The sequence below is a fragment of the Strigops habroptila genome, chromosome 1 (assembly GCF_004027225.2).
Source record: "Strigops habroptila isolate Jane chromosome 1, bStrHab1.2.pri, whole genome shotgun sequence".
Lineage (NCBI taxonomy): Eukaryota > Metazoa > Chordata > Aves > Psittaciformes > Psittacidae > Strigops > Strigops habroptila.
The window spans coordinates 95,452,995-95,472,551 of NC_044277.2; the positions used below are offsets into that span (position 1 = coordinate 95,452,995).

At 36.4% G+C, this 19,557-nt stretch overlaps 1 protein-coding gene across 9 annotated transcripts in view; it reads left to right on the forward strand.

The window, feature by feature from the left end:
• Positions 1–19,557, forward strand: part of ATP9B (ATPase phospholipid transporting 9B (putative)) — a 162,388-nt gene that overhangs the window by 79,062 nt on the left and 63,769 nt on the right. For all 9 annotated transcript variants that reach the window (XM_030504681.1, XM_030504921.1, XM_030504843.1 and 6 more), the window contains 2 exons: positions 4,876–4,951; positions 11,702–11,778. In XM_030504681.1, the coding sequence (XP_030360541.1) occupies positions 4,876–4,951; positions 11,702–11,778 (153 nt within the window). The remainder of the gene's footprint in view (positions 1–4,875; positions 4,952–11,701; positions 11,779–19,557) is intronic.

Below are 19,557 nucleotides of genomic sequence, written 5' to 3' on the forward strand. Positions count from 1 at the left end.
CTCATCTGTCCTTTCTCTGCACATGCAAGAGCTACAGACTAATTTCCTAGAAGAGGAATTGTAGACAATTTAAACCTCTATGATCAATAGTGCACATGACTTCAAAACCTGAGCCTAAATATGAAGCTTGAATACAATACTGAACTGCATATTCTGGTAATGAATTTAATTCAGAATTTGAAGACCAATAAACATACAGCTGCCAAATGAAATTCAACCCAGCAGACCTTAAGTGGAAACTTTGTCAGCTGGACAAAGAAGCCTTTGTATGTCAGATTTCTTCTACTGGAGTGAGTGATGGATTTCATTTACCCCAAAATGTGTTGTTCTGTTAGCTATAGTAACATCAGAAAAATTGCAGAACTGTTTCTCCTTACCAGCCTGGTAAGGAGACCAACCCGGTCTTGTTCAGGAATTGGGGTCTTTGTCCGTTCCCTGCTCCATCTATCCCTACCATCTCTCCAAAAGTAAAGATAAAAATAATGTGAAATTGCTGAACTCGTAACTTGTAAATATACTTCTTATTTTTCATTTCAGTAACTTACAACAAATAAAAAATAAGGTGGTCGTCATCCGTTTGGGTATGCAAGGTGTGATATTTAGGAAACTGAATGAACTGTAGAAAGGTGGAAATGTTACATGAGGGTGCAAAGACGTGAAAAGATCATAATGAAATAAGCGGAAGCTAACTGATTGTCCAAACCATTCTGTTGATAAGCATGACATGAGTGGAAAGAGATAGACATTTTCCTATTTTGAATTACCTAAAAGGAGGCATTTCACTAAGAATTGCAGGTAGGCACTAGACAAGTGACTTTTTCCTGGCTATGTTGTCAGCTGTCCATAATCACTGCAGGGCTTTTGATTTCTTCCTGTAGTATGGAAGAGTTTCATAATTCACTGTCTTTAAAATCTACTAACTTAAGAATAAACTAAGGCAGGAAAAAAAGATTTTCCTCACTTAGTATCCTATTCCTGACAATAGTCAGAAGCAGACTGCTGGGAAATAGAGTAAGACTAGAGTAAGGAGATGGTACTGCCTCTTCAGAAGATTCCTCCATTCCTTTACAACTCATGATGTGGAAACTTCCAGATTCAGAGCTGGTCTTAGTAATCTGCAATGAATTTTCCTTCTTCGAACTTACCCAGTCCCCCCTTGAAACTGTGTAACCTTCTAGCATTCAAATAGGAATAAGTTGTACAGGTTAATTACATATTTTTATGGAGAGCAATTGCCTGTTGTTTTAATTTTGCTGGCTTTATTTACTATTTCTTTCTTCTTTGGTAAGAGACAGCAGTATCTGTCTTCCCTTCCTAGGTGCCCATTTCGTAGATGTCTGTCATGTTCCTCGTTAGAGTTCGGATTTATTTAGTCATGTCTAGTATGGAAGCTACATTGACCACACTTGTTGCCCTTTTTGAACACTTTTCAGTTCTTCGTTTCTGTTTGGAATAGGGGAAGGGGAGAAAGGATTTAGAGCTATATGCTTAAGACTTGAATTTTTTTGTATAGAAGCATGATTTCTAAGCTTTTAGCTTGTTACCGACTATTAAGTTAGTGGTTTGGTAGATTTTTAATAATCACAAAATTTGCTTTCTGAATACTCATGACAATTTTGGAGTAGTTATGAGTTGTGAGTAGTTTTGATCAGCTCAGAGCTCATCACTTAATGAAGTTGGGAGGTGAATCATTTTACATGTCACTGTATGGAATTATACCTGTCCACATTTTTGAATGGTATACTAACCTACAGTATTACCCCACTATTAAATTGTAGGTGTTTTTTCTATAGCAGTTTTGTTCTGAAATCTTACTTTAGTCTTTCCTAAAGTTAAAATTATAAAGGTATGCAAAGATACAGCAGTGAACATTTTTTTGAATTCTACAGCTTTTCTGTGTCTCTTGTGTACATTAATTCTGTGGCATTGGCTAGTTAAAACACAATGCTTTTGTCAAAATTCAAGTTCTTTCTTCATGCTGGAATTCAACATAATGTAAAAATTACCATTTCAGTATGATTGCAGTTTTAGTAAGTGGTAGATGGGAAATTATTTTTCAGTGTTTGGGAGGAGCTATTTGGAGTCCCACTGTGGACAATGGGTATTCTGTATGGAACTTCTGAGGGCAAAATAGAAAACCTGTTTCATTTATTGAAACTAAATTCATTGCATGTATGGTATTCACATCTATGTCCTCTCGCTGTATGCTGATGATTGTGAAAGACTGATCCATTCATTTCTATGAGGGTTGCAGCGTTTGACTAAAATATAGGATCTTTGTGGTCAGCTCTCTGTTAGCGTTCATCATCCTATATGCCTGCTGCAGACTCCTCTGAAAAACTCCAGCATTATTTGCTCTTTGAAGTACAGAAGTGAGTTTCTATAAATAAAAAAATTTTTCCTTGTACACCTATACAGTTTTTTCAGTTTACCTAGTCAGGCAGTAAAAAACTCCACATATTTCTTAATTAGAATACTTGAGCGGAATTTCCCTTTTTTTGCAAGCAAGTTGAGAAGTTTGAACTATGCAGAATAGTTTTTGGATGATGAAAAGGCATGAAGGTTAACATGTGTCGCTGGCTGAAAACAATCTGCGCATTTCATGGCATGTTCCGTGAAATTATGATTCTTGCTTGGTGTCAGGCCTGCTATTCGGGTTGAAGATGACAGCTTTCCACTCTTGTCGCAAATGGCTGATCAGCATTGTCTGTATGAAAGAATTTCAGGGAAGTTGTCCTGTCAAATTCAGAAATTCTTGAAAAGCCCATGGTAGGAATTTAAAAATTCAAGTTCTGTTTTCAGCTCGCATGTGGCCAGTTTATGTCCTATTCTAGCCTTCCAGAAACAGATTCTGAAACTTCAAAATAAGTTCCATATGGAAACTTGCCACTGGATATGGTCATGTTTTAACATTGTATGCATAGATGGCAATCTCTCCACTGACTGCCATGCCCCAAACAGCTGCAGTTAGTATTTTTACTATATTGCTAGCATCTTACTCTGGAAAAACTAGTATTCTTAGATCATTTCTACTTAGACTTACATGTCTATACACTGCTTAACTAGGCTTTCAGGAAGCAGAAATAATCACAGAGTCTGAATAACCCAGGAAAAATCATAAATCAAACCAGGAATCTAAGCATTATGAAGTTAAGAAAAATTATCCATGGATGATTAATGAATTTAGGCTGTGGATGAACCATATAAAAAGAAATCTCAGAAAATAAGTTATGAATGTTACATAGGTGATTGATAATTGCTATAAATGATGATAACTTCTTGAGCTAGATCAGAATACTTTTCCTATATTTAATGTTTCAGTGGTCAAGGCTTTTGTGTGTTACTACTACTACCAATAGTTTTGAATATTGCTAGAGCTGCTGATTCTGTTTTACCTTCATAGATATATTTTCAGTTCTCTAGAGCTGAACATTCCTTGGTCTATCAATATTAAGTACTTCTGCTGCTATGTAGAAGTGAATCTTAGTGAATCTTAAAATTCACTTCTGCTCTTTGTAGTACTCCCCAGCTACTGAAGATTCCTACATGATATATTACTCCATTAGAGTGGGCTTGCAGTTGCTGTCATCTCAAACCTAATGTATTTTAACTGTTTAGAGTATGGCAAATAATTCTTGCAGTATTAATTCCTTCGGTAAGAATAAAAAAATATTTCTCTTTTTTCCTAATGAAAGACTAATATTATAGAACATTGATGAGTCTTGACAGAATTTTTACTTCTTGTCTGAGTCTTGATTAAAAACTTGTGGTTTTCTTCTTCCAGCTAATTCTATATCCTCTCTCTTTTCCCCTGTATTTTTGACAGAATGGTTATCTGTGCTTTTTAAACAATGATTTTGCTTCACTTAAGAGAGTAAGAGCTATAGTTTCCTTGCTGTATAGAGATCTTTTGAAATACATTCAAAAGTGTATCTGTTTACTTTGAGATTTTTCTTCTTTAGGAACAGAGGTTTCTAAGCAGCACATCCTCTGCTTGGTAGTTGTTTCAAAACAGAGATTAATAATGGACATACGTTTTGATTATTGACATTATGTAGAATTTGTTGTGTACTTTGGTAAATCAGTGGTCTTCCTTTTCCTGCGAAATGTTTAGCACAATCTGTAATTCTGTCAAATACACTTGATTATCCTACCTCCTAAAGTTTCTTTAGTTGTAAACAGCACATTTCATGGCTGCTAATGACTAACAAATCTGTACATGCTCCAAATTGATTATGAGAGATTAAGTCTGTTTACAATCTATGGATCATTATTGCTTGGGAGGAAAGAGGGGAACAAAAAAGGGAAGTTTAAAATAATCATGGAAGCAATTTCCTATTGGAAATATTTTCCCCACTGGATATGTATTTTCTAAGTATGTGGTAAGACAACACAAGTGTGCATTTCTTTTAAAAAGTGTAAATAGTCTTCCCTGAAGTTGGTATAATGTCACTTGGGTTGCAGAATGATGATGACCATAACTTATTGTATGAATTATAGATGATATAAACTGTTGTAGAGAACAGGGTATTAATTTTTGGTGGTTAGTGTTCATAACTTACATTAACTGTTTGGTATAGCAAACTGTTCTTCAGTTTGATACATCTGAGGAAAGGAATATGTTCCTTTTAAAACACAATTGATTTCTTTGAATATAATTTGTTTAATATCAACTTCAGTCGGTGTTTCACTTCTTGGAAAGTTATTTTTTTGTGTGCGTACAACAAATAAAATGTGTGCAATGAATACTACTACACAGTGATTGATACAGGGATGCAGACATCCTGTGCAAGTTATTCAGATGGCTTGGCACTGTTCTTAACTATGACTATTTGTGATGCTGATATACTTATTATTTGTTCATGTTTTTAACAGGAAGACAGTGATCCAGCAGTTCATGAAAGCCTAAGCATAGAAAATACGTTATGGGCAAGCACTGTTGTTGCCTCAGGTAAGAGTTACAATAGCAAAGCTGATAATGTGTCTAAAATTTTCATTCTCACAGTGTGAAGTATTAATGGCTTTTGAAAATCTTTTTGTCTCCCAGCCTATTCATCTCTTTCTTCTCTGTTGTCTGCCTTCCTATTGGTTTCATCATGCTACCCACAATATTTTCATACCTTTTTAATCCTCCTTAACAGTTTTGTTTGGAGGAAGAGGAAAAAAGTAAAAAAAAAAAAAAAAAAAAGGTTCGCCACCCAACCTGTGAAGTTAGTCCCTACTATAAAGGCTTCTTACATCAGTGAAGGGCCTGCTTGAGGGTTGTGGGGAAGAGTTCAATGTTGAGGAGGTGGCAAAAGAGTCTGTGACTGAACACTCCTTTCCAGAGTGTGAAAACATAGTCATGTTCTTTGATGCTCAGTGTTGTTTGGTTTGATTGCACTGGGAAACTAGTCTTTCTGTCAAATGGATGATGCCTAAAACTGTTCTCAGATTTTTAACTGAAGTAACTACGATCTGTAACTGTGTGTAAAAAGATGCTACTCATGAATTATAAATTTCAGTGCAGTGTAAATTTGAGTTTATTTTTCCCCAAAGTTACATATAAGAGGGAAAGCTACACTAAAAGAGTTTATGTTTGCAAAGTCAGAAATTCCGTATCAGTAGTTTTGAATTTTAATTGAAAACAGTTCATGTTTTCATTTCCAGGATTAATCATTTGATTTTGCTTAGAAGTTTAGCTAATTTCTGAGGCTTCTTGATCTGCCATCTAAAGTTGACACCCAAATTAATGGAAACAGTGCTCCTTAAAATTTATGTTTTATCATATGTTTGGGGTTTTTTTTTACTTCTGAAGAGTCTTGTGAAGGTTTAATTGTTTATGAAGGACCTAGGCTCATTAATAATGATGGTAGTAGAAAACCTTAGGAGAAAATAATTCTCTTGTTGGAGCATGGTTTTGAATAGTGGAATAAGTCTCTAAGGGAGACTCACTGGATGATACAAAGTAAAATTATTGAATGGCTCTTCAAGACTGCATGCAGCCCCTTCTGAAGGGAAAAATAACCTGTGATCAAGTAATTAAAAATGGTGTTATGATGTGCATACAGAAGTTGGTTGAATTAAGGTAGCAGAGAGAAACTATTTCCTTCAGTAAATGATTTTGTGACATTAATTATATCTTGTAATCAAAACGTTGGCATATCATTAATTTCACTTATGTCATATCATGTATTAATTGCAGTTTAATACTCTCATAATGTGCTCGTCTCATGTAAGTACTGCAGTTACCAAGCATGTAAGATTTCTGTTTGGATATTTGCTTGTTCTGTATGGCATCATAAATCCAGATCCTAAGAATTACTCATTGCCTCTGTGGAGGTAATTTTAGCATTTGACAGGACTAGGCCTTTCACAAAGAGCAGGAAATTATGGCCTTCAGACCGTTGCTTATCAGATAATAAATTTATAAGGTCTTACAGGTGCACTGTGCATATAGTCATGAAGAAGACCATAAGGCAAAATAATTAGCAGTTTGTTAAGATGTTCTGGATTTAGTTGATAACTGATGTGTCGTTCAGTTGTTTTCATCTCACTTCCAAGTTGAACGTACATAGCTAAGTTAGGATACTTGATGCTAGCTAATTAAATTTGACTTTTTGTAGGGGTGTTTTTTGTTTTGGGTTTGGGGTTTTTTTTGTTTGTTTGTTTTTTGTTTTTTTTTTAAATTAGACTTCAGAATTGAATTTCCGAGATTTGTGACAACTAAAAATCTTGTTAATAAAAACACTTGTCACTGTCTGACTGTGTGATAAACATCTATAAACTGCCTTGCTTAAAGCCTGCCATGGCAGGATATCAGAGATGGACTCTGCTTACACAAGTTTACAGGCACTTCTGCATCCCCTCCAGTACCATGGCTTGTCATAGTCCTTGAATATATTTGAAAAGTTTAGTGGAAGATCATGCTTGCACACAACCTCTGCAGACAAGTGCCACTCAGATTCCATGAAAACAGAAGAATAAACAGCCAGTAGCATATCAAAATCTGTGCTGGTTTTCTACTCCATAGCTAGCTAGCTCACCTCAGCCACACTTGTATCTGTTTCAGGCTCCTTACTGCCTAGGCTCACAGTTCTATTACGTGCAGGAATCTTTGACCCAGTAGTATAAGATGTCTGTGCACAAGCCTAATCTTCTGTTACTTTGCCACTTTGATTCAAGAAAGTGGGTTTGTAGCCTGTGCCCAGATGGTAGGAGGTAGAATTCTACCCTGCAACATTGCCTGTACAGCTCTTCATTCACTAGAAAACTCTTCAGTATGGCAGTCTTTACAGCATCCTAGCTTGGAAGGCTGCTTCCTTCAGCGCTCCTTTAAGCAGCCTGGGCACCATGTTACTAAGCCAAGCAAATATGTGCCCTATTGCTATTGGGACTATGTTATGTACTTGCCAGTCCCTTGGGGGTTGTTACAAAGCATTCTGGGTCAACTTGCACTAGTATCTTGACCTATTACTGACTGATGCTCTCAGTCTCAGGGGTGGAGCAGACAGCTACATCACTGATGCCTGGGACTGTAGCTGAGTTTCAGATTCAAAGCCTTATTTAATTTGTAAAAAGGTATTGTGTAGGACATACAGGGCAATTGTTTGGCTGGGGAGTTCTCCTTCTCATTTTCCTCCTTTCAGTGGTTAAATATATGCTGAATTTCCTGATCTTCCCTTTGACATGTTACATAAAACACACTGCATCAGCTAGGAGAGCCCACTATCTCCAAGACACATGCTGTTGCTATTTGTCAAGGTGATACAGAGGGCCAAGGTCAGGCTAAGAAAAGTGTTTGGGGAATTATGTGGGGAATACCTCAGAAAACTTGAGCTCTGGTTGCTGATGTCTTGACAGTTCTAGTGGAGAGAGACCACAGATCAATCATCTTTGCAGATCAGTAACAGTAAATGTAAGTGGATAAAGGTTTCAAGGAATCTTACCAACGACGTGTTGAGTGCAAATTACCAAAGCTCAGGAAAATATCAGGATACTACAATAATGGATTCTACGGGGAAAAAAAGAAAGCAAAAAAAGTCTATTGCTGGAGAGTACAAGTGACAAGAAAAATATTCTCTATAATTTTAAGACTATTTTATTTTCTTTTTTAATTTTGGGAACCACAGAATTGGTTTAACAAAATCATGTAGTGTCAAACAACTCAAGCTGTTCCACAGCTTTTTTTATATCAACAATTAAAGTTCAGGAGAGTGAGATTCCTCAAACTTGTACATTTGGAAGGTGTTTACTTTCCTCTGTTTCAGTATGTCTCCTTAACCCTAAAGCTAAATGGAAAAAAAATGCTAAATGGAAAAAAAAAAAAAAATTACCGTTTTGTCACACCTAATATATATTATATACCCAGATGTTTAGTCTCAGAATTGTGATAGCTTAGATACCTAAGTGGAGATTCTAACTGCTACCAAATCTGAGGTGCTTTCTGCCCCTTGCTGTAAAGTCCTGACATAGATCTGGTGACTGTGTATGATGTTTATCCTAACCGCAAAAACTACAAAGGCTAATTTGGCAGGGTCACAGTGGAAGCCTCTGGAAGGGCTGGAAATCAAAAGCCCCTCTCTCAAGTCTAAAGTATGCAGCCATCCTTTTGTTATTCTTTCAGAAGTGAGATAGGAAAAAATATTCTGACTTTTCCACTTACAGGCAACAACCCAGCGAGTTTCAGAAAGGTAGCAGCAAGGTATGGAGTCCTATGTGCCATTCTTAATATCTATATTATTGCTGTGGAATTAAAAATAGTGCCTGAAAGAAAAGGAAGGTTTGGTTAGTGAGAACTTTAAAAACTTATCACTGAAGAGACAACTTTAAATATAACCAAATAATTTAAACCACTAAGTATTCTGAAAATCTCTTTGGTTATCTTTAATTAAATTATTCTCAAATCATTTGTGTCCATTACATTACTGACTGTGGTGTTTGTTTGTTGAAAGCTCTTTCCTTTTGGAAAGAGAGAGGAAAGTCAGCAATTAAAATTTAAAAAGCCTCAAAAGGTCCACTACAGTATGGACTTTTAACTTTTTGCTCTCCATTTACTGTAATGATCAGTGTGGCTCAAACTCCAAACAAGATAATGCGGTTTTCTGAGAGACCTGCTGAGATATCTATTAAGGGAAGATTTGTATTAATGGAATTTTGTGATCAGGTGTCAGTCTTTCGAAGTCACTTTAGATAAAATCAGAACAATTTGTATAACTGCACAGCTGTAAAAAGCACTATTTTGTGCCAAGTCCTACACACAAATTTAATTAATTTCGAGCACTCTCTTGTTTTTATATGGTTCACATAAGTGCCTGGGATCACTCACCAGATTCAGAGCATGTGTGAATATTTGTGTGTGCCCATTCTGCGCAAGTCCTCTTTTGCACCTTTTCCAGGCCCACAACGTTGTGCTAGTAGTATCTCCTATAACTTCTCTCTCTCTGTTGGCCACTCTGCCGTTACCACTCAGAGGTTGCCTAATAAGAGCCGGTTTGAACGAAGGCCCATACATACAAACACTTGAGTCATTGCTTTTAATAAGCCCAGGCTTTTAGTACAGCTATGCTTCCAGTAACTCCAAATCGGATTCATTTCTTTCTACTGTGGGCCAGGGCACAGTTTAGTGCAAGTACGCGTCTTTCTTCACAGCTGTTAATAAGCTTAGATTTGCTGAGGATAATGAGGGAGAATAGTGGGTAAAAAACCCATCCAGAGCACAAGAACTGTCCCTGGTGCAGCACTGTGGGACAACACTAGAATTAGTCTTTGAGTTCCCTTTACTGATGTCTAAGTCTAAGGACAAGTCTAAGGAGCTCTAGGTTTAACAGTGATACTCTGCTAGTAACTAACATGCTCAAAACTTTAAAATCAAAGATCAGCATCTTAGTGAAAGAAGCAGCTCAGTCAGATTTAGCTAAAATTATGATCAAAATTCAGTCATCAGAATGGATTTTATCCAACTTTCACCCTTGAAGCCAACTTTTCAAGGAGCAAAATAGAGACAAGTAGGACATCTTGTTCTGAGTGCAGCAGTCCAGCCAGGTGAAATTTAGTGGAAAGCTGCCAGCTGGAACAGAGGAGTCCTCCCCAGCTTTTACTGAACTGAGGACCTGCAAAGGCAAAGATTGTTGGAGTGTGCCGGAGGGGATTCCCTACACGATGTCATCCAGTATATTCTCAAATATATATGAGAGAATATATATATTTGTATATTCTCAAATATACAAATATATATGACTCAAAGGTCAGCTTAGAGGATCACCTCAAAAGAAAGTGTCCCAAAGGGATAGGGGCGTTGGCTGGAGACGAGTAGAAAGAGTTCAGAATTACGGATCAATGACTATTACAAAACTCAAGAGGAATTTCGGGGTGTGTTGGGGGCATATTACCTCCATTTTAATGTGCAGATTTGCATGTAGAATGTGTAAGCAGAGGCAAACTAGCTTTGGGGAAAATGTTATGTCAAGGGAAGTGTTAAGAAAAAGCTCTAGTACGGAGAAGAAAATAATAGAAGAAACTAATTTTTTATCATCCAGAACATGTAATGTATAGTCCCTGATGTTTTGTATGTGGACTCTAAGTTTTCACTTTTATTCTCATTTTTCAGTAAATGAAACTTCCTTTCTTTAATGCCAACTCTTTAACCGTCATCTTTTTTTCTTTGTGTGTTCCTTCAATTTTTTACGACCTGTTATACTACAAAAGTAGCTATAGCAGATCTTGCACGTGGTCCTGATTTCCAAAGACGAATTAAATTAATTGATTCCAGATGTATGTGTAATATTTCTGCAGTTTTTAAAGTTTTCTGAGGAGGGTGTTTCTGACATGTTAATTATTTCTTTATAGCATAAAGCCAACAAAAAGTATTATTGGTAGTACTGCCATAAAGCCATTTCAGGTCACTTGAAAAAGTAATAGAAATAAGGGAGTTGTTTTGTGCTACGAAGTGTGATAGTGGCAGATTAATAAAAACCTAAGTTTTTGTTTAATATAAAAATTTATTTAGTAATGCTGAAGTTAAATTTTACTATGCCATGCAGTAAAAATTGACTGAAAGATAATTGGAACTGGGGAATCATTTTTATAAGTTAATGAACAGGAGAATATTTTTGTATGGGATTCTATCAAAGTAGTTAATGGAGTGAGGTAGATTTTACATCACAATAGATGACAAAGATAGCAGGCCATTTGTGTGTGATGCAGTCGTTGTACTCATTTTTGTATTGCTTGTGAAAGGCAGTTACGCTGTGCGTTAACTTCTGCAAACAGTTGGAGACTATTTTAAGTTAAAATATAAGTTTTTAAGCAATTACAATGAAAGTATTGTTTCCATTAAAAAGGGAAGCATGTTGTCACTTCTGTGAGTGTTAATTAAAGAAGTTACAACAATGCTTCATAGTCGCTTCTGGAAAAAAACATTCACAGTACTATGGATGTTGCATAAATGTTTGGGCTTTTTCATAAGTTGATTTGTTTGAGGGACAGTAAATTACCACAAGCATTAATTCAGTCAGATTTTCTCTTAACTACTTAAAGTCCCTGGAGACATTCAAGGCCAGGCTAGATGTAGTTCTGAGCAACTTGATTTAGTTGAAGTTGTCCCTCCTCACTGCAGGAGGGTTGGACTAGAGGAGCTTTAAGGTCCCTTCCAACCCAAACTATTCTGTTATTCTATGATACTTGACACCTCTGCTTTACTTTTTGTTTGTTTGTTTTTCAGGAACTGTAATTGGTGTTGTCATTTACACAGGCAAGGAAACTAGAAGTGTATTGAACACATCCAATCCAAAAAATAAGGTAATTTAGCCTTTCCATGGGGTTTCCTACTTTTGTTTTCATAAAACTTAAAAATAGACTTACCTAAACCAAAAAATCTAAAAATTTGGAATGAGAAATCCATGCTTGGAAGTGTTTGAGGCCAGGCTGGACGCGGCTTTGAGCAACCTGGTCTAGTGGAAGCTGTCCCTGCCTGAGCAGGGGGGTTGGAACTAGATGATCTTTAAGGTCCCTTCCAACCCAAACCAGTCTAAGTCAAACTAAGTCAATTCTGCTTCAGTCTCATTTCAGAAGTAAAATTATTCTTCCTTTAGCTAGGAGCGTTACAAGTACTAATGGGAATATTTGTCTTTTACGTATAAATGCACATCTTCAGACTTTTATACTTCTATCTCACAGCTAAATGTTAATTCTCACTTCACTTAGATTATTTTGCTGTAAAGTATTTGGCTAAAGCTTCCCAGTGGTTTTAAGGAGTGTTTATAACAGACTACTAAAATGTGTTCGGGCTCCCAGAGGAAGTAGAGCGAGGTAACTGAGATTCCAGTCAGTACCCAGAACACTCTTCCAGGGGTTTTTGTAAGCAATGAAAACATTATCAGGAGATTTGTCTGTGGAAAAGATATCAGAAGTTTGAGTGCCTCCCTCTGTTTGAGGTTCTTTCAGTTCAAAACAAAGCAAATAGCTCTTCATTTCATTGGTAATGTTTCTAATGTGAGTTGGGGAGGGCCCTCAATTATGAAGAAATGAAACTTCAGTTGCAGGCTGTGTCTTACAACCTAAACCTGTGTTTAGTACCAAGATCCTTAATTATATTAAGAAAGGAAAAAATTCTTGCAAGAGGTTTAGAAAAAAATCAATTGTGACAGGTTGCCATTTTCACACCATTCATAGTAAGTTGCTCTGAGTAGGAACATCAAGAATGAAATGATAACACAAATTGCTTGAAGCAGTTATTGCAGTCCCCTGAGTGTATTGATTTGTGTTTCTAATAAAGAGATGCTTTTAAATGTCTCATTGACAGGGACAGGTGATATGTACCATTACGTGGATTAAGATGGCCTTTTATTATTTTAATCTTTGTAATATATGTTTTAAAATAGAGTAAAATGGAACCAGAATGCTTATAGTGCATAATTATTTTCTCTTCCATCTGATACAAAGATGAGCCATTTAGTAATTTCTCTAAGAATTTTGAACAACTTCTTACTAATAAATAATTCTCAGAAGTGTTTAAAATGAAAACATATAGTAAATTGATTGGGGAGGGTGCATAAATCTAACACTCTTCACCCAGATTCAGCTGATTCTGGACGTATATTAGATTTTTAGTAAATGCTTGGTTTTTGTGGGATTTTTTTGCATGAATATTTCACGCAAAGAATCTATGATAAATCGTAAAAGGATTTGTGTTTTAATTTTCCCTGATGTTTTCACAATTACTAGTAGTACTGAATAGTTGCTCCGTATTTTCATCAGCAAAATATTAAGTAGCAGATAAACCTACAAAAATAAGATCCAGCAGCATGTTGACAAGCTGCAGCATGGTTTTTACTATTATGCCAAAGCATGTATCACCTTTGCATAATACTTTAATGTTACAGCTGCTAATAATTAAATATTGTGTTCTTTCATCTACAATAGGAAACTAAATAAACTTAATATTTTCATTAAGCACTAAGAAGCAAAATATTACATGTACACATGCACATGCCTGCACATACACAAACTAACAGAGCCAAATCCGAATAATATTCTTTGGCATATATTGCATTATCTGTATATGAACACTATCTAAAATAATTAGTTTAGGGACAATTCAGGGTGTGTTTAGACTGGACATGAGAAAGCATTTCTTTACCAAGAGGGTGGTCAAACACTGGCACAGGCTTCCTAGAGATGTGGCCGATGCCCCAATCCTGTCAGTGTTGAAGAGGCATTTGGACAATGCCCTTAGTAACAGGCTTTAACTTTCGGTCAGCCCTGAATTGGTCAGGCAGTTGGACTAGATAATCTTTGTAGGTACCTTTCAACTGAAATAGTCTAGTCTTATTAGAAATCATACTTTTAAATATCATTTTATCTGCCACTGATAAAACAGGTCATGCTTGTGTAACTAAACTGTACTCATTAGTTTCCAAAGGCCTTTCAAGGAGTCATGTTCAGTATTCTAAATATTTATATTCATTTTTTCCTTGAAGGTGCTTGTATGTGTTATTCTGTGCTAGTTAACCTTGCAGCAGGTAGACAAGCAGTAGTCAGTTCACTCCTCCTCTGTGTATTTGGGAGAGGGAATCTTCCTGTGTTTTCTCAAGCTTGATAATAATAATTACATGTTGGATAGGGTGTGTAGCATTAGCAGGCAGAAGGGTGGCGAAGGGAGTCTAAAATAGTCTTTGAGATTAAAAGATACATTACTGTTGAGAGGTTACAGATTCAAACATTAAAAGAAAAAATAAATCTGTACCTAACTGTTGCTGAAACAAAATTGAAATTAAATTTAGCGATTGTGATATTGCAAACCTAAGAGGAAAGAAGTCTGCCCCCTCTTCTGCTTTAGAGAACTGTTCCAAATACTGTTTGGAACTGGGTTTAAGTGGCAGACTGTCTCTCTCTGCTACTCTTTGAAAACAATAAAAATAATATTCTAGAGATTTTCTTGCAGAATGTGTTGATATGCTCTTGTTAGAACTATAGTTCACTGATGCTCATGTCTTCTGGCTTTAGGAGAAAGCAAATACTGAGATCTCTAATTCTCAGTTTACATTGCCAAACTTCAGTGTCCAGAAATAAGAAAGAAATACATGGGCTTGGCTCTTTTACCATTCCTCTCTTCACTGAAATACAGATTGATGCTTCAGTTGTATTTCTTGCTGGAATACAAAATTGCTGCTCTACTTTGTACTACAAACTCAGTTTTTCTAATAGCAAACTTTTGGTTTTCCTGCTTAAGGATAGATGCTTTTTGACTAAACCAATATTAAAATTTAGACGTGCAGACCTGCTCTATAAACATCCAGCAGAAGACTAAAACTGAAATAGATTTAAGCAAACTTACATGTGAAAAAGTGATATGTGTGTACCTGTTCAAGCATGTGTTTTTTCTGTATGTTAAACTGAGAAGGAGTTATTGTGTTTGCTGAAGTATTTAGTCATTCAGACAACAATTTTTGTAACTTAAAGTCAACACTTAGTTGTTTTATTATAATTATAAAAATGGTTTCATTGCCTAAGGATGCAGACACGGACTGAAAAACACGAAGATAGAAGGGAATTTTCTTAATGGATCAGTTCAATATGTTTTTAATTCCAAACAATAGAAAGAAAAATTATTTCTGACAAGGTTTAATTTCAGTCTAAAATGATATACGTTCTGTGCTTTAGATGAATGTAGAAATGATAACATCAACATTATTATAGTGTGATGACTCTGCATTTCACCTCATTGGCAATCACAGCAGCTTACTCAGGAATGCAGTTCCAGCCTTTAAAGAAAAGAAAAAAAAAAAAACCAGATTGAACTGTGCTCCTCACAATGCTGTAATCAGTAATCAATCCTATTTGGATAGATATTCTTAAACCTTGGCTTTCTGGATGAAGTTGGACTTGTCAATGCTAAAGGTCATTTATAGGTGTTAATTAACCAAGAGGGAAGTTAACGAACTAAGGTTATTTATTCATTTTGTCTGGCATTTTGCAGTGTTCTCATTCTTGCCTATTTAAAGTGCAGAATACTTTTTTGTTACGTAAATTTAGAATTGCTTTTCCAGTTTAGGTCTTCATAGAAAGCAAGATTGTTACCACACCCCTTCAGTAAATTATTTGTTTTCATTGGTGGCAACAGATTTTGGAGGTGCAGTTGAACACAATATACTTGGAGGGAGACAGAAATAAATTTGAGGAAATGTATTTTGTGTACTAAGATTGAAACATCAAAATTACTTGGACTATGCGATATATGTATGCACAATCAAAATATACACAGTAAGGCATCAAAATGAGTAGAAATAATCTGAAGTATACCTCCTGAGAAAACAGTAGCCTCTGTAAAGGAGCTACAGCATGTAATCTGCCTAGCGTGCTTCAGATTAGTACAAAAATAGTTTTTATGTTGCTTATCCTTACAAGCAGCGTTCAGAACGCTTTTTGTGTCGTCCCCCGTCCCCCCCCCCGGAATTCTACATCTGCTGTTATGTTTTAACATCAGAAGTAAAACTTCATAGTAACCATTCAGTGCTCATCAAAATAGTAATGTTTTTTCCCTAATTCTTATCTAGCCCGAAAGCTAAATACTGCATGTCTTCTGGTTGGTGCTTTGCTGATTTTTTTTTTTAATGTTGACTGTTTTAAACAAATGAAAATCTAAGAACTGGTATATTGGTTTTCTTCTTTCTTGTGGTGTTGCCCTTAGTTATGGAAAATGGCCTCACTGGTGACCTGTAAAGTAATAAAATATTTCTATTCTTGCAGAGTGAAGCAAAAATTCACTTCTCTGTCCTCCCACAAAACTTCTCTTCCTAGTGTTTTGTGACCAAATTTACTTTTCTACATTTAAAAGGCTTCCCCATGCTTGTCCTTCTCTCTCCCTTTTTTATGGGAATAATTTTTGAAAAATATTTCCTAAAAAAAGGACACACACCATCCATTTCTCTATTTGCAGTGAAAGAGAGTGGCTGGAGCAGATTTATGTGTTCTCAGAAGTTGATACCACTTTGCCAATTTACCTGTTCAGCATAGTGTTTTCAGTAGTCAAAATGCGTACTTCGCCTGCCTTGACACACTCTTTTGAACAACCTTAAATTTGATAGTCCAGCATGTTGTAGTTTAATTAGTAAGCCATTCTTACCTGTTCCACCTCAAAGGCTGACATTCATGAGTCTGACTTAAATTTCTGTTCATGAGTACCTATGTTAACATTAGTAGCTCTTCTGTATTATGCCATAAGTCTAGTATAAAAGCAGAATTACGAAAGTTGCTATGTGGTTCTTAATGACAAATTTCAAGGCTTTCTTAGAAAAGAGTTTATATGGCACTTTTTATTGGAGTATGGTCTTCTGTGCTTAATCCTCTTAAACTCTTCTTTGTTATGCGATAAAATTGAGAAAGCTGTCACCTACAGGTAGTAAGTAGTCCCCAAACTTAGTTTGTCTCCTCCACCCAGAGCTTCTGTCCAAGCAAGTGCTTAGCCACTAGCTTCCCATGAAGTATGAGAATCCCTATTTTGGTGTACGAGAGAATTGTTGAGATCAGGCCATGAAGAAATACATGGTATATAGTATTGGTGCTTTTCTTTCCATATGCTGTCATCTCCAAGCAAAGGAAGGAAAGTAGCGAAAGATGGAAAACAGAATAGCCCCTCCCAAAGTCTAGAGAGTCTTGGTGAGGCTGAACAGTGTTAGTTAAGGAGGAGGACAGAAGATGTCTTTCGTGAAAAGTTTGGGAAGAAAGATCTGAACAGCACAGGAGCCACCCTTGTTCTTCCAAATCTGGGGTTAGAACATAGGATGCTTGGAAACAGTCAGCAGTGTTTAGGCAAATCAAAGGGAAAATTTCTGTCCTTCACTCTGAGACAGAAAGAATATCTACCTACTGTCATTACCAGTAACTCCATTAACTGAAATAGCAGAAGCGTGGATTTCAGTCCCCAGATGGCTGTATGTACAGAGTGTATTTCCACGTAAAGGAATGAGGGTTTCAGTTTTATGTAGAAAACTGGAAGAATACTAGCTTTATACCACTATACTAAAACAGTAAGATAACAGTAAGACTGAAAGTCTTGACTGACTTCTTTAGCATTCACTTAAGGCAAACTAGTATGTTGTCCCAATTTTTTTTTTTTTTTGTACACTCCTATGTTTCTTTTGCAGCACTCTACAACTTTTGCAATTGCTTCTTTTCAGAGTCTTGATGTGACATTTTTATCCACATTACCAGTGCTTCTCAAGCAGCAGTGTGTATATATATGTATTTATACTCTTCTTTACATTCTTCTCACCAAAAGTAATAAAATGGTAATACTATGAATGGGGAAACTGGGGCAGAAGAGATCAAGGGGGGTGGGGGATAGACAGGAGCAAACACAAACAAAAAAAAATGGAATTGAAAGTGGTCTGTTTAAGGTATCGGACTTCATTTCTCATACCTACTGTTATATCTCAGATACTGCTACTATTTGGTTTGCATGCACATGATGTCTGTAGCCTTAGAGCAAACTTGATCCTAATGTATTTTCTTTGGCGTCTGGAAAATATTAGATCATCACTTGCTTATCAACTTTGCTGTTATATCCCTGGGCTAGAGAATTAAGTTGTTCCATGACAAGGCCTGCTATCAATTCACAAGTTAAAGTTCCAGAAAACGTGTGCCCTAACATCTAATTTCTTCTGAAAGCAACAATTAAACATATTATGCAATTGATATACTAAGTCATGTGATAGGTCTTTTCTGGTTACTGTAATTTAGCATGGTGCCACTGCATTGCTAGGCAACATCTGAGTCACCCAGCCTAACTGCTGCTCAAGTGCTGAACTGAAGAGCTTCTCTATGCTATGCTATGGTACTGTGCTACATAGAACATGGATGTTGAATCAACACATATATATGTGACCAGGTGAATTCTACTTCACCTGGTACCACTTTGTTTACCCTCCTACTGCAGTGCAAAGTATGTGCAAAGATATACAATTTAGTTCTAAACAAAATAATGCTTATATAACAATATACAAAACAAGCAAGGGAATGGCTCTTTGGTAGCGAGAAACTATTTTCTTCGCTCTCTGGGTAAATTTCTAGGTTTCCTGTATATTTTAGAGTTACCGTCAAACTATTCCATTGATTTTGCTAGCTGTAGAATTCCAACAATGTTAAATTCATTCCCTGTTTATAAGGATATAGGAGGATAAAAATTGATGTGTTCCAGAATGAGAATGACTAGCCATAAGCCATGTCTAACCTGAGAGTCTTAAATTTTTATTGTTTCACTGAGAATTTTACTTGATGATGTTTTGAGATGCATCACTTCCTGATTCGGAGACTCTCATTAAAAGTGGCTTGGATTTTGTTTTCTTTTAGTATGTTTTAAAGAGGAATATGTTATGATTTGGCTCAGCAGCTCAAGGTCATTTCACACCAGTGTTTGAGGAAGGAGTTAAACCATTTCTGCAGAAGTCCCTAAAATCTCGCAAAACAGTCTGAGCAACTCTTAAAATAGATCATTATGGAATAGCAGCAACTTGTTGCTTGTTCACTAGCAACACAGTGCACTTCAGCTGTAGTGACCTGTAGGCTAAAACAAATGCTTTGGGGTAAAAAAGTAGAAACCATTTGAAATTTTATCATTCTACAGAAGACAATGCGAAAGGCTTGTGTTGAGTGTCCCTGTGAGCTTTAAACAAGGCAGTCCCTGATGTCTCTCAGCTGCTGCCTCCAGTGCTGCTAATCAGTTGCAGGAGTTTGCTTTTTCACTTGCATTGCTCCTTACAGCTTTGTTGCCATGCAGAGTTAATCATCCCATTGGCAAAATGCAGCTGCTGGGAGGTGGAGAGGGTAGGGGCAAAGGACACTGCCTCTCAGATGATACTTGTAACCTCATCTGATTGCTTAGAGCTCTATCACCTTCATAGTGCTCTGCCTGCAATGCTGTGGTGGAAAAGCAAGCCACAGAATTGTGCGAGCCAAAGCATGGTAACCAAAATACTGATGTTGGGGAAATAGACCATTATGTTTTTTACTATGTTAGGGTTATGTTCTGTGTGTCAGGTGTTTGTAATAAGAGCAATGTACCACAGTTGACACTGATTT